The sequence below is a fragment of the Melopsittacus undulatus genome, chromosome 1 (assembly GCF_012275295.1).
Source record: "Melopsittacus undulatus isolate bMelUnd1 chromosome 1, bMelUnd1.mat.Z, whole genome shotgun sequence".
In the NCBI taxonomy this organism is placed as follows: Eukaryota; Metazoa; Chordata; class Aves; order Psittaciformes; family Psittaculidae; genus Melopsittacus; species Melopsittacus undulatus.
This window is the reverse complement of record NC_047527.1, coordinates 142,393,041-142,408,296: the sequence shown is the minus strand read 5'-3', so window position 1 is coordinate 142,408,296 and position 15,256 is coordinate 142,393,041. Positions and strand designations below refer to the sequence as shown.

At 41.1% G+C, this 15,256-nt stretch overlaps 1 protein-coding gene across 1 annotated transcript in view; it reads left to right on the top strand.

Moving 5' to 3' along the window:
- The window catches only part of TBX20 (T-box transcription factor 20), a 34,018-nt gene that overhangs the window by 14,982 nt on the left and 3,780 nt on the right, over positions 1 to 15,256 (top strand). The window contains exons 6-7 of the mRNA XM_005141662.4: positions 2,796 to 2,872; positions 14,146 to 14,255. Coding sequence (XP_005141719.3) covers positions 2,796 to 2,872; positions 14,146 to 14,255 — 187 coding nt within the window. The remainder of the gene's footprint in view (positions 1 to 2,795; positions 2,873 to 14,145; positions 14,256 to 15,256) is intronic.

The following is a 15,256-nucleotide window of genomic DNA, read 5'->3' as shown; positions in this document are numbered from 1 at the left end:
TGCTTGTTGACTATGTCACTTAATGAAAAAATAAATCTTTCCCTCCTTAATTCCCCCAAGCTAAGAAAAATACAAGTACTGTCCCAACATGGAGGCAGGAGCATCCCAGAGTCAATGTACCTGCTGCACTATTTAAGGAAGCAAAAGTAATTAATTTCTAAATGCAATGAATAAAATGCAACTACTGCACAGGGGCAGAAGAAGCTCTGAAGATAATTGTGTAGTATTAAGTCAGTCCTTGAGACAGATCCCACATCCCACTTTAAGGCTTTAATATCTGAATGTATTGATTTAAAACTGAAGTTTGTATCTAAATGCTGCAGAAAACGCATTCAGGACTTGACAATCTCAAGAATACAATATTTGGACAGATGGAGTGATTTTTCCATGTAACTTTCTTCAGAAACCAGCAAAATAGTTACAGGCACAAACCCAGCTAAACCTGAAATCCATTTCTGTAGGATGGATTTGTGTTTACGGGTGCTATTTACACCAGAGATGTTTCTAAACTAACCTTCCCAAAGCACATACATTGAGTCCTGGAAAACTTCTCAATGGAACATCTCCAGAACCCCTAGAGGTTGATGCTGTCTTTTTATTTATGACTAATGAAAACAGAGCCTTTTTTCATTTTTGCCATTTCTTTCAGAACAGTTTTAAGGAGGGATTGATTACATTTCTGGAGGTTATTAAATAAAAGCTAAATACATTACACTTTCAACAAACTATCTCATAATTTAAGATTTAAAGGGCATGCATTTATTTAAACAGTCAAACCACTGCCACAGAGTTGAATTGTAGGTCAGATTTAATTTTAAAATGCTTTCTAGCAGATGTTCTCTGGTTGTTTGTGAGACAGTCTCTCAGGAAAAATATGGCCATAAATGATTGTGAGTCTCATCTGGCACCAGTGTACACAAAAAGTTTCTCTTGTGATGTCATACCAAATCTTTAATATCAGAAAATGTAAGTTTGATTGGTGAAAATATGCTCAAGAGATGAATAGATGTCCTTATTATCCTGCAGTGCAGTTGGCTTGGTGTGTTGGTGATCTAAGTCAATGGAACTAGCTAGAACATGTCTTTTTTTCAAAGTAGTTTTTAGGATGCTGCTGTAAAAATGTTCACTGTACGTGAGGCACTAACTTTTTTGCAACATCTCTGTGAGTCAAGGGCTAACTTGCCCAGCTGTGACAAGCTGGTGCTCAGGGAGCTTTCCACTGGTTGTACCTGATGGTTGTACCATCACAGATGGGCTCAAACTCTCAGCCAGCACTGAGGTCCCATGCTGTTTGAGCAGCCATAGGAGCAACCAGTGAGCTGCAGCAGCTCCTGCCTCGTGCCTCAAGGCAAGGACCTTCCCCAGAGAACTGGGAGACCTGTATGGACCCAAGATGCCAAGCAGGGAACATAGCAGCCCAGGGATGCAGGGACTTGCCCAGGGTGACAGCCGCTCAGCGCATTGTTCATATACTGCAGACCAGTAGTTAAATACTCATGTTTTGTCTCTGTAAGCCATTCCCTCCCTCCGTATTTCCCTCCCAGAAGATCTTTTTCTTATAATGAGAAGTTGGGCTCAGTTGTCCTTTTTAACTATTTTTATTAATTTATTTTTCTTTAATTTGGAGGAGAACCCACCCCATTTTGAAATACTGTTGTTTGAGAGCATTTGATTGTTTGAGGATTTGGACAAGATCCCTTTTCTTGCTGAGTCTCAAGGGCCAGCTATTAAAAATGAGGTTGTGGCCTCTTCAATACAGGATTTTTTGAGGAAAGCCAGGCCAACATAGCCACTCAGTATGAAGTGCTGAGAGCTGTTATTTCCATGAGCTTCAGCTGGAGTTGGTGGCATTCACTGCCTGGCAGGACAAGTCCTGTGCTCTCCCTTATCAACCTCTAACTCACATTTACAGTTTTATTTTGAATTCTTGCAAGAAGTATGACTGGAAAATCTGAATGTTACAAAGATGTTTTGGGTTTTATCCACCAAATCTCATCTGGGTGGACAGACAGAACATTTCACAAGGTAGTGGTGTATTTTCTTCCTGCTCCCTTAAAACCGCAGCTGCAGCCATCACCTATGGCTGAAAAGTTTTACTGCAAATGCAAGGGAAGCCCAGATGCTTTGGGTCAAAGGGACTCTTGAGCAGAGTGGAAAGGCTGATAGGATGCACTGGGCAGGTCTGTAGCTGCTTTCTAAAGAAGGGGTGGGAGTTTTGGTTGTATGATCTTTGGTTTTCCAGGACTGTGATGGTTTTAATGGTGTTACTCCTTTAACCCAAGTTCCACCACTTTAAGTCTGAGTTCTCCCCACATTCTTCTTCCCTCATTAGCCTCTTTCCATAGCTAAACTGCCCCAGTGTGGTGGCTGGTAGGTTTGGCTGAAAACATTAGCTCCTAGTTTGGGCTTAAATGAGCTAATGTGCAGCTCCACCAATGAGACTCAGATGTTAGCAGGGTGCTCTGTGTTGCTCATGGAAAAGAAAGCCTGATTCATGCTCTTAAAACATTTGGAAATAGTGATGCTGTGTACATGGGTGGGTTCCTCCTGTTCTGGGTAACATGACAGCTGAGACCACTGTGCCCTTTGGTCTTTCCATTGCCATACATGTAATACACCCTGGTTTGCCTCTGCCAGTTTTGCAGCATTTCAGGAGTAGCTAGCACACATGAACACACACGAGGAGCATGGATAAAATTAGCAGTGAAGTCAGGAGGATGGATCGGTTAACACTTTGTCTGTTACAGTACCTTAACGCTATATTCATGTTGTGTTGCTCTTTTCTGTGTTCCCAGATAACCAAGTTGAAAATTGACAGCAACCCTTTTGCTAAAGGATTCCGGGACTCTTCCAGACTCACTGATATCGAGAGGTAATGGGGACTTTCTGTTTACTTTCCATGCAGATAAGATAAAGAGAAGAGAGAGTTTGTAGGAAAAGCATCCTTTCAACTCCTGAGAAGCTGTGCATTTTAACGTTATCTGGTTGCATGCAGTAAGCCTCCTCCACCTCCTTTAAAAATACTTATAAACTTTATGAAGAAAGAGCTGGTTTGAGTTTTGACATCTGTTCCAGTTGGGGCTAATATATTAATCTTCCTGAGGGGACTTCTTGAAGGGGGTGGGGGAAAGGGTCAGTTTTACAACTTTGGAATGAAAAGCTTTTTTCTTATTGTGCCATTTAACCCTACTGAGGGCTGGAAATTGGGTCAATGGGAAACAAGGGTAGTGGTCCTGTGAAAAACATCTTTATAGCTCCCCACTGCTCCACACAGTGGAAAAGAGAGGGGAGCTTCCCAAAATACACTTCAGCAGTCCCAGACACTGAAGTCAGCAATTATTGCTATCGGGATGAATCCCATAACTCCCACTCTGATGACAAAGATGTCATTTTTGTTTCACCAAAATTGTACTGCAGGCTGCATCAGGGGAAAGCCTTATCTGGAAACTGTTGAGTCTTGTGTATGTGCAGTTCATCATAAGCAACTGCTGCCATAGGGAAAGAAGCATTAACCCACAGCTGAGTAGGAAATAAACTTCAATCTCTTGGTAGCTCTCCAGCATGTCACATTTTTACGATACTGTGTCAAACAGTTTGGCAAACAAAGCAAATTAAGCTGCCTGTGTCCTTTAGGCTGGAAGGGAACCTGATGGAGATGGATATAGCACATCCAAATTTCCCTGTAAGCACACAGGCATGAAAGAAAGTTTGGAGAGGCCAAAACCCTCCAGGCTCCTATGTCATCTGGGGATATCCAGATGTACCTGTGAATCATCTTTTGCAGGTGCACACAGGGGACAAACTCAATGAAGTCATATCCATACAGCTAGGGAAAGTCTTTACAGCACTGCAAAAGTACATCAGTCTAAGCAGCAACATTGGTGGGAGACAGTGGTACATTTTATACCTCGCTATTGACAGGATCATTAATAATATGTTGAGTAATTGGCTAAAGAAGAGTAATTTTACACTGCACGCTTGCAAATCTGTTAAAAATTGCTTCTTAACTGAAAGCCATTGTTGAAATTGGAAATAGAACCAAACCAGATTCAATTAAAATAGCACAGCTTGCTGTACAGACAAAGTACTAAGGTAAAGAACACCCAAAGCTCAAGTTTGTGTGCAATAAATAGCCAAGGAAAAATCTGTGGGAAGAGCAAATACTTTGATTTTTCACACTTCAGTTTCCTTGTTTTACAGGCAGGTGACACCTAATGACACAGCCTTGGAAGGGCTGAGTGAGTCTGAATAGATAAGCTGGGAGAAAAACTTAAGTTACCTCTGTGCAGATGAACAGACTATCGTGGTGCTGGATATGAAGGGAATTTTTCCAGAGGACATCTTATTATAACAGCACATGGCATGGAGTCAGAAATGCTGAACATAAACCGCAGTGCCCTTTTGCTTATTGATAAGTGTAAGAATAGAGCCTGAGACAGGCAGCCTAGCCCAGGCACCAACGTTGCTATGAAAGATAAGGGAGCCACATGTGAAACCTACAATAAATACAAGAAACAGAATGTAGAAAGTATTTAAATGATATTAAAGCTCTGTATTTGAGAGTCTAAGTGTAGTTAAGGACTATTTTGACTTAAATTGGAAAGTTTATCCCTCATTAGGAAACAGTATTTAAAAATAACCCCAGAAACTGCTGCACAACAGATCAAGTAATGAGATAGTCATAGTGTAACACACAAGAGGCCTGGTAAGAAACTCTTTGAGAATTTCCTAAGTTATGTGATATGCTTCAGAAATACCAAGGGTTTTATTCGGTTCCAGCATTAAAATATCCAGGCAGAAGAGAATGCCATTCTTTTAAGTGCCCACTGACTCCATAGACTTTATGTTAGCGCCAGCATAATTGCTTAAAGGGATCTGATATAAAGTGAAAGAAAAAGCAAAGTGAGATATTTCATATGGTATGTCAATAAGACAAGTAACTAGGGTAGATTTTAGATTAGACCTGAGGCAGAAGCTCTTCCCTGTGAGGGTGCTGAGGCACTGGCACAGAGAAGCTGTGGCTGCCCCATCCCTGGCAGTGTTCAAGGCCAGGTTAGACAGAGGGGCTTGGAGCAACCTGCTCTAGTAGAAGGTGTTCCTGCCGGGGGTAGGGGGTTGGAATTGGTCCTTTCCCACTCAAACCAGTCTGTGATTCTATATGACAACAGGAAGAATTTCTCACTTAATATCCATTGTGACATGCATTACAAGGTGTAGGTGATACATAGAATAGTACAGTATGACTCTATCTTGGTCTAGTTGGAAACTTAGCTATTTCTAGAAGATTACAGAGAAGAATACTTTTTTTCCTAGGAAAAAGGCTATGGAAGCCAAACACACATTAGTACAGCTCCTGAAAACTGAACAATTACTTTGAAGCTGTGAAAATTACTTGCATGCACTACTTCCGAAGCACGTGCATGCATAATCCACACAGTGATCCTAATGGTCTCCTGTAAAGCATGCTGCGATGTTAGGGCCAGAGAGCACTCATTTATCACGAGTTCCAGCTTTTCCAAATGACCTAAGTAGTGTGAAAGTGTCCAGAGCTTTGTATTTCATTTCCAGGTATTTAAGCCTGCTTTTTCCTAAACAGCCTTTGGGGAGGGAAACAAATCAGATCAATTGATCTTTAGAGACCTAAAGAAATTAAATTAGTCTGGAGTCAGTTACTGCACTAAACCATCCAGTAATTGGATTGCTCCTTGTAACTGACTGAAAACAGCCTCTATCTGTAACAATATAGGTAGCTTTTCTTTATAGTAGATCTGAGAGAAAAACACATCTTTTTATGACATGATGACAGAAATTGCACTTTTTTAACCTAATTGAATATGATTTTATAAATATGTGACTTTAATGATTTCAGGCTTCCCATTTCTAGATTTACGATCCTTAAGTAGGAAACCCAAGGTAAAAATGCATTTAGGATTATATTTGTTTGCATTGCATGTGTTGGAGTTAAAATAATATATGTAAAAATAGTGAAATTTGCAAAATGGTAGAGGAGGTAGCAACAACAAAGCAGCTGAAATGCTTCTATTTTGTTTTGTTCCTGGCTTTATACCTTACAACGGTTTCTTTGTACTCATATGCAAAGCTGTTAACCATTGAAAACATCTTTGGTAAGTTTGGTATATATCAGATTTTCAGTAGGATGTGAAATTCCTTTCATAATCAGCTCTTTCCATACATTACTTGTGGTAATCTATTTATGGCAATGGGGTAGATTTTATCTGGGGCTACTGTGATTTAGATAAGTAGCTGATTCACCTTTTGATCTTTTCACATGGTATTTACATTTCCTCTATTACAAAAAGGTCCCCACAGTGGTTGTTATTGGAAAAACAGCATTTAGCAGCAATGGTCAGAATGTGAAGCCTGTCTCGTACTCGTGTTGACTATTGGATGCTAAATGCAATATTGTGGATGAGTGTGATCTTTTTTAATGGTAGCCTTTGTTAAAAAGACCAGTGTAGGTGTTATAGTGAGCAATTTACTCTGGAGATGAGTTTTAAGGGAATATATGCTTCTGCTTAAGAAAGGACTGCCAAAGCCATAAAAGGATGCAAAATCAGAACCCAATGGGTTACTTTCTATCTGAAGCCTGAATTTATCTTTTGAGCTGTTGTGAAGAATTAACCTTTTAAAAATAAATAGATAAATAAAACCATTGCGATTTAATGTCATGCAAACAATCCAGGGGAAAAGGTGACCACACCTTTGTGTGAGTGAACAGAACTACTGAACTGTAAAATAATCATCAAACAAGAACTAACAGATCACAAACATGATCTGAGCATTGCTTCTCTTTGATGCAGTATGTGACAGGCAAGTCAGGGTGTGGACTTGTATCTATCAGAGAGCTAAGTGAGTATACTCATCTGCACAAAGACCAATAATGCTTCTGGGAGGTAGATACATACTTCAACAGGCAATGTGGACACCTAAGTAATTTTTAGGCAGAGAAAGGAAGGATTGGGGGATGGAGAAGTAAGAGAGCTGCATCCCAGCTGGATTTGCATTGTAATTAGATTCTGAATTCTCACCTGAGGAACTTCATGTCTAAGATGTGGAAATACATTGTACTGGCTTACAAGGCTGTAAGTGAAACCAATGTTAATGTCCAGATATGGGCACTGCCCTGCTGAAGTAACACTCAAAGCCATGTCCTCAATGATGTGCTGTCCACAGCGGTCCCCTCTTCCATCCTCTCTCTGAGCTGCCTTTCTGCCCATTCCCACTGCTTACTGCTGGTCTAGAACAAGTTCCCTGACTCTTAAAAGCCCCCTACCAACAGCCAGAAATACCCTCTACGACCTACTCCCATGTCCATGATTAAGTAGGGCTTTGTCATAGCTCTCCAGCAAGTCAAACTGTGAAGTTATCTTTTATCTCCAGCTATTTCTCAGTCTGTGAATTTCAGCAACCAGCCATGGGAGACCATCTCCAACACTTAGGCTGGGAGACAAAGTGAAATCCTGAATTTAGAGAAACACTAGGGACTACGGTGCCTAAATGCCTGGTATCTGGTGCCATTCCAGATGTGCTTATCCACTCCAGCCTCCAGCTGCTCATTTTCCACTTAGGTATTCTGTTATTTATCCCTTTTACTTGTGCAAAATGATGACATTAAAAAAGCTCTATTTTGCTGTTATTTTCCACTTGCCTCATGCAGATGTCGTACGTGCATAAGGGGAGGGCATGACACCAGACCAGACCCATGGTTTCCAAGTCACAGAAAAGTAATTTTATCTTTGTGTTTGTTTGTTTTAATTCCCTGGATAAAGATAGCTGTTTTCCTCATTTTTATTTGCAGTTGAGAGAAGCAAGGTGGCTATATTTGATAACCTCATGATCCTTCCTCCTAAGTGTCATTACTTTTGCCAAGTAATGGCTTCAGCCAGGCTACATAACCTCCATGCATATTGCAGCTCTTCCTGCACTGCCATCAGTAGCCAGAGGATTATTTGAGGCTGCAGGGAACACCACTTTGGAGATATATTTGTTCTTTCTCCTGCAATCGTCAAACCTTAGATTTTCTTATGATTTAGTATTTGTTTCACTTTTTTACAATCACAGACTTGTTTGTGTTGGAAGTTCCAGCCCCCCGCCACGAGCAGGGACACCTTCCACTACACTGTATTACATCCATCCAACACAATAGTTTTGAATTTGTGAAAGTGTTTGATGGTTCTGTATTAGCTTTTAGGCCATGTAAGCCAATGCATTCTGACAGGCCCTGGTTCTTCCTGGTCAGAACTGGTTCAGTTTCAGTCTAAGCAGTGGAAACAAGCTACTCTGTTCTGGTTGAGGATTTGGTCCATACCATGTCAGAGCTGAATTAGGTTCCTATGGTCAGCCTGTAATATTCACCTACAAGTATAAGAGCAACAATATACAGCAAATAAATATCTCTGTATGCTGGTGCATGTGTAAAAGAGCGCTTAAAAGCCACAGGAGCATGAAGGCTGAGTGGTATCTGAACAGTTGTTGTTCACTCTTAGCTGCTGTTATGGAAATGTATTTGTTCCTCCTGCTGTGTTGGTTTTTATAATCCATTTTTTCCCCATTTGGGTTTGTGTTTTTGCTGGTGTAGGTTTTTTTTTTACATACTTGTTTTTAGTAATTGTGTCCTGCACAAAATAATCATCTTTTCCCTTAAAAAAAAAAAAGGTTCTACTACAGTGCAACTTCCGACAAGTTTATTTTTGTGCCTTCTCAGCCCATTTATTCCATCTGTCTTCACCTCACCTCATTTCTGATGTCTTCTGCTATCTGGGCTTTCTTCCAAACATACTAACTGGCAGCTACAAAAAAAGGAAACCTTTGAAATGCAGAACTAAAGAACTCATTCAGGCTGCAAACTGATAATTCATACCCTTTATATCCTGTTCTGTATTTTTCTTTGTGTTGGACTGAATGGCCAAGCAAAACATGGTTGTCAGTTTCAATATTTTATCATTTTTCCCTCTGCCTTTTTTTTATTGTTATTATTAACGTTGCCTTTTTTATAGAGGAAAAGGCAAAACAGCAAACCCCATCACACCAGGAACAGGGAGCAGATTCTGAGGCTGTCCTCACCTCTTTGCTTACCTAGCACATGGGTAGTGAGGGCAAAAGCAGAAAACACAGACAGGTCACTGCCCTGAAATTGGAACCTCTTGCTCCAATTCCAATTGTTCTTGTTCCAGTGCCTGAGACAGTACTTCTGCAGGAGATATGAACTCAGAGTCCCTGGCTCTGCTACCTGCTCCTTCTTACCGCAGTCTGGCTCTTTCGCATTGTCTTCAAGGGAGGTTGAACCTGGCTCCCAGTGGAATGGGTGGCTGCCTATTCCATCAACTCTATCCTCTTTGGAGCCATGGTATACATCTAAGATGAATAGTAATCCAGGCCTGGCTCCAGCAAGCTAGTTCTGGATTAGCTTTTCTAACACCTTCTGCCAAACCCAAATATATTGCCTCAAGCCTCCTCGTCCCAAAAGGAGTCAGTAGGCTTCCTGTCTCTATCCCTTGGGTGAGCTGTCTGCCAAATTCAGGAAAATCCACAGCTTCAGGTGCGTGCAGGCATGTAGCAGCATCAATGTTGACAGTGCGCTGTGGCCAGGTGAGCCCTCTTCCATATCAGCAGGGCTCATGGTCGTACTCTTCACAATCATGATCATGGTGACCACCAGGCTGCTGTTGAATGCACAGCAGAAGCAGAGCAACAGCAAAAGGAGCAGAAGAAATTACACGAAGAAGCGTCAGAGAGATGCCTGGTTCCTCCTACAAAGAAGCACTGTTCTTTCATCTTGATTAAAGATCCTGCTCAGGGTAATCTGGGACTTCACCATCTCCTTGAGGTATTCTGTGTAATCTGGGTTGACAGCAAAGGGAAGTGAGCACCCTCACACAGGGCCTCACTCCTCAGCTGCTTCCCAAGTCAGCTCTGTTTTCTGCCATCTCCAGTTCATATCCATGGAAAGATCATAGGTGTAGTCTGCAAAGAGCTAGCAAATCATTTCTCAGCTACATCAGGATATTCCTATCTACTTTTGATCCTCTGAGACTACTCTGTATGTATAGGGTGCTGTTAACTAAACATGGCCAAAGACTCAGCTTGTAGTTGCAAGACATAAAGCATCCCTGTCTAGAAGTTTAGTTTTGGAATCAGTTGCCAGCAGGAACAAGAGTGAAATGTTCAGTCAAAGAGGTTGAAACCTGCAGAATGGCAAGATGTTTCCTGTGTGCCTTAAAACCTTGCTAACTGATAAATTCTCCCATCCCTTCACTCCATTCAACTTCTGGGTCCAAATTCACTGCTTTATTTCTTACATGAAGAAGAGAAGTGCTTCATCCATAATAAGCAGAGATTTATTGACAGGGCTGGGCTCAAGGTGTGTCGGGATGCAAATAATCAGGATAAGCCTGAGCTCCTTTTCCCTATTGTCTCTCCTCCCATTTGTCTTGCCTCAGCATCTTCTCTTGGGTGCACTAGCCAATATGAGCTTAGCATTTTGCATGCCATTTGGCATATGGTTCCTTCTTTTTCTCAAGGAGCTCCAGCCCCTAACTTGCTCTTCTCCAGCCTGTCATCTGCTACTATTATCCAGTTATACCTGTAACGCAGTTTAATCATAGTAATATATTATGCCTGTGTGTGTGTTTCTCCCCTCCTCTGGGTATTTACAGGATACCTATGAGTTGAAGAGCAGTCTGGAAGACTGCAGCTTGTTGGTAGATCATACAAAAGACTTTAACAGAAAGAAGACATCTTTCCTTTATTCACCTGGCACAAAGTTTATTGCTACTTTATTGCTAACAGAAGAAACTATGGCATTCTAACTTACTTTAAAAGGTAAAAATTGCTAGGTCCAAGTATTAGATAATAAGTATCTGATCACAAACTGAGTGAGAGAAGTTGAGCATTGAGCAACTGGAAGTCTTCAGGCAGTTTAGAGTGGATAAGGTCTGAAAAATACTAATGGAAAGCTTTAAAAAATCCCAACTCCTCCAGAGTCTTCACTTGCTAAATTATTATTATTACTGAGCAGAATCATAAAATGTCAATTATTGGTTTACTGTTCAGGAACTTATAAAATTATTTCCATAAATCCTTTGACTGGCATCAAGGTATCTGAAGATGCTGCACACACAACTTTAAAGCCAGAAGTTCTTTCCCTCTTAGTAGTAATAGAATATTTTGGGACTTTAAAATTGTATTTTATCCCTCTATATTCTGGATACCCTGAACAGTTCACACTTCCATAAAGGGAATTTCGTGGAGATTTAAGTCCTTTAGGCCCTGGTTGAAATAAGGGTATAAGCAGGAACCTGTGTTCCAGATTGTCAGCTTTGTTCCTGCTTTTTAAACTAGATTCCATGGGTACTTAAATCTCATTGTTAAAGTTTTGCTTCCTCCCACACATCTACTTTGGAGAAAGTCCTAAATCACCTCTGTCTTTAAAGGGTGGTGGAGGTTGGCCTCCTCTTTCCAACCCATGTGGAGAAACTCCACATTCCCATTGATTAGCTGAGTTGCAACCCCTTTCTTCTCCAAGAAGACTTGATCTTTAGGTGGTGTTCTCTGGGTATGAAATATTTGAGTGTGGTGCAGAGGCCACCACCCCTTCCATCTGAAACATAAAGGGAAGGAAATCTTTTAACTTAGGTCTCTTGTCCAGTATTGGGGCTGGGGGGGGGGGGTGCTGAGTGCAGCTTCAGCTCTTGTTTTCTAGGTGGAATGAACACTACTTGGTAGGATAACTCAGAAATATTTATGAGTGGAGAAAATTTACCACTGTTTGTTTTAACTTCTGTCCTTTTGCATGCTTAGGTGTTTTCCTGCTCAGCCTTCTGAATCTCAGGTCTGTTTGGAAGTTTATATGCATGCAACATGTGTTGTATATGGAAAGAATGTCCACCTGAAGGCTTTGGGGGACAGGTGCCTACATTCTGGTGTGAACCTCAATGTATTGATGTGAATCAATGATGTGAATCTCAGCCTCAGGCTCTAAAATGAAACATTAGTGGGTGTGTTGTCATTCGAGCATAAACCACCACCATGGTTAGGCAAGTTCAGGTATACGCTTTTGAGTATTAAATCCCAGCGGCACAAAAGAAATAGCTTTTGTGAAATTCATTGCTTTTCCTGATCCAAGTTTCCTCCTTAGACTGTTCCCTCTGCCATAAAGACCTTTGCTTCTTGTGCCAACGAATAAGACTAATCTTCTAAAACCTTCAGCAAACTACCTGCAATGTTACAGCATTGAAAATAAATAAACAAACTTGCTACAAAGTTCCCTGGTTTCAAACTTTGTAGATTCAGAGTTCACTAAGAAGTCACTTCTCTTTTTCCTTTAAAAGAAGACAACCATATAGAATAATAGAGTTCTCTGTCTAGCATACAAACCCATCTGGAAAGAATTTAGTCTGCAATAATTGTGGGCATTTGATTTAGCTTTAAATCCCTGTAGGTAATTCAAATGTAAATTTATTGGGGTGAGTTTATCCCCAAACCACCACTGGATCCAATGTTTTAGAGATGAAATTGGCCCATTGCACTAAAACTAGAGCCGGCATTGTTTCTGTTGCATCAGGATATTGTTACGTGCTGTAATGTCTGTCATTACAAGCAGACCTTTACTAGAAATAAAGTCAATAGAGAAAATTCAGACAATCAATCAGTTGAATCCCATCTATTTTTCAGACCATTAAAGATTAGTAATACTTTGGTTATGAGTATGGTTATAGACTGGTACCTAAATCACTCAGACAACACTGGCTAATTCATTATTTGGTTATCCTGTGCTCATCTAAGTCTTTTTTGGTGATGGAAAATTCTTTGCATTTCACATTCTGCTTTAGCAAAGAAGGGAGTCTGAAGGGGCCTTCAGCACATACTGTAAACAATGCCATCTGTCTTTTTCTTTGTAAAATCTTCTTCAAGATAGCCCCGATATGCCTACTGTTTTCAATCACTTAAAAGGCAGTAATCCCATTATCTCATCCTCGATGTAGGAACCGCCATTGCTTTCAGTCCACTTCCAATCCTGACACAAGTAAATCACTTTGATAAGATCCCTTCATTATTTATTTTTTTTTTGGAGGAGACCAGCATAAGTAATGATGCCAGTGAGAGACCAAGGACAAAATGACCATAATGGGCTTTCTGTAGCAAAGGAAAACATGTGCCACTGTGATTTATCGTGTTACTTGGAAAATGGTTTTCCTTGGAATTTCTGCAACAGCTACACTCTCCAAATGAAGGGCAAGTAGGAATGGCCAAATGGTAAAGTCAGACAAAACAGATTTAAACAGCTATTGCTACCTAGTTTTCCTAAATGGGAACAGAGGGTCAAAGCCATTTTGGAATTGTGCCTAGGTCTTATTCTTCTTTGGTATAATGCCACCTACTTACGTGGAAACACGCAGGGAACGTGTAAAGTTGGACCTTCCTTACAAACCGCTATGGCTTATCACACAGATATGCCTTCTGTCTATTTAAAAATTGTTTGAGTGACTTTAGTGCTTTGTGCCACCAGCGAGGCAGGGGCCTGAAAGGCACATCTGACCTCTCAGAATAGACATGGCACAAGATCAGTAGTATCTGTGGACTTCCTGCTCTGAACTGGCCTCAACTCTGATGCTGAGAGAGCGTGGTTAGAGCTGAGCTGTCTCCGGATGCATCTACCTCTTGCCTGATTTCAGATAAATGGGGGAGCACCACATGAGTTGGTCATGTGTGATGTGAAAGCCTGTTTGAAAGGAGCTGGACCACAGGTGTTTCTTTGAACCCAGAATGATCACTCATCACAAATAACCCAAGGTCTTGTTTGTTCAAATCTGTGAAGACTGCTGGTCTTACATCCACTGTCTAAGGCTAAATACAGGAAATGAATGCAATAGGAAGTTCTCTTAACTTTGCTGAAGAAGCAGTACCATGCAGGTAAGAGGTGATCAGTAATGTTAAAACACCACAGGCTAAGTTCAGCATTTCCAGTGCTAAGAGGTAACCCTTCTGTTCAGTAACTTTAGAGAGTCTGTGTAAGAAAGCTGTGATCCAGGCAGGGAAAAGGCAGCGTGTTCATTGTATTTAACCTAATGAATCAAGAGACTGTTTTAGGATGTTTTTGATACAAAAGGTAATTTCCTTTTGCAGAGAAAGTGTGGAGAGCCTTATCCAAAAGCATTCCTACGCCCGATCCCCCATTCGAACCTATGGAGGAGAGGATGATCTTGGAGATGACAGCCAGGCAACACAAAGCAGAGGTAGGAAAATGTGCTCATGAGGTAAACGGTGGTGACCTATTTATGGTTGAGAAAAGTAGGACCACAAGCAGTACTGTGGTGCTCTGAAGCATTTCTCTGGTGTGCCTCTCTGCCTTGAAGTCCTATAAGGAGAATGAATACCTGTCACCTTGTGGCTTTTCTGGACATTTTATATGCCCATGGTACTTGTGTGGGTGGGTAGCTCAGGAAACATCTTGAGATGTCTTATACAGCCTTGGCCATCAGAAGAGAATTATCTCTGCTTCCTGTTCAAGAAGGTTAAAAACCAGGCAATGTCATTACCATGGTGCTGAAAGCAAACTAACACTCCCCATCCCTTGGCAGGACTTACTAGCTGAGGCTCAGCACCATTTGTAAAGTACCATGTAGATATGCCATTTGTTGCCTCTCCAGCAACAGAGGACTTAGTTATGACCATCTTCAACCAGCCTGTGGTTAACCTGCTTTGCCTCTACAGGAAGAAAAGTCCATAGCTCCCTGGAAAATTGATGTTTCATCGTTATCTCTTGGTCTCTAAAAGGTGCCCTTCCTGCTGAGGCAATTTAGCTCAAATGCTTTATCAAATGGTTTGTCTACTTTAGCAAGACAGTTGTTCTTTGTGGGGATACTCGCTGGACAAATTGCATTTGGCATTATTTGCCACTGGAAATAAATCTCAAACCCATCTCGTGGGATCACTAGCATAAACTTGTGTTGCATTATACTTTGCATGTTGACTTTGTGACCTGCCTGATATGCAACAGCCACTTGAGGTAAAGCAGTTCTATCTGCCTTCCAACTGGCAGTGCCCTTGTCTTGTCCTCTAACTTCATACAGTGTTGCTAAGATAAGAACATTATTTCTGGTCATAAGCTCTTTGACTTGTGCAGAGGAAACACTTATTTTTAACCATGAGTTGCTCTTCAACAAGCTGTGATTAGGTGGACTTGTTCATAAACGTCTGTTCTAAGAGCAATCCCTTAGATTGCAGAGTTTCTGGA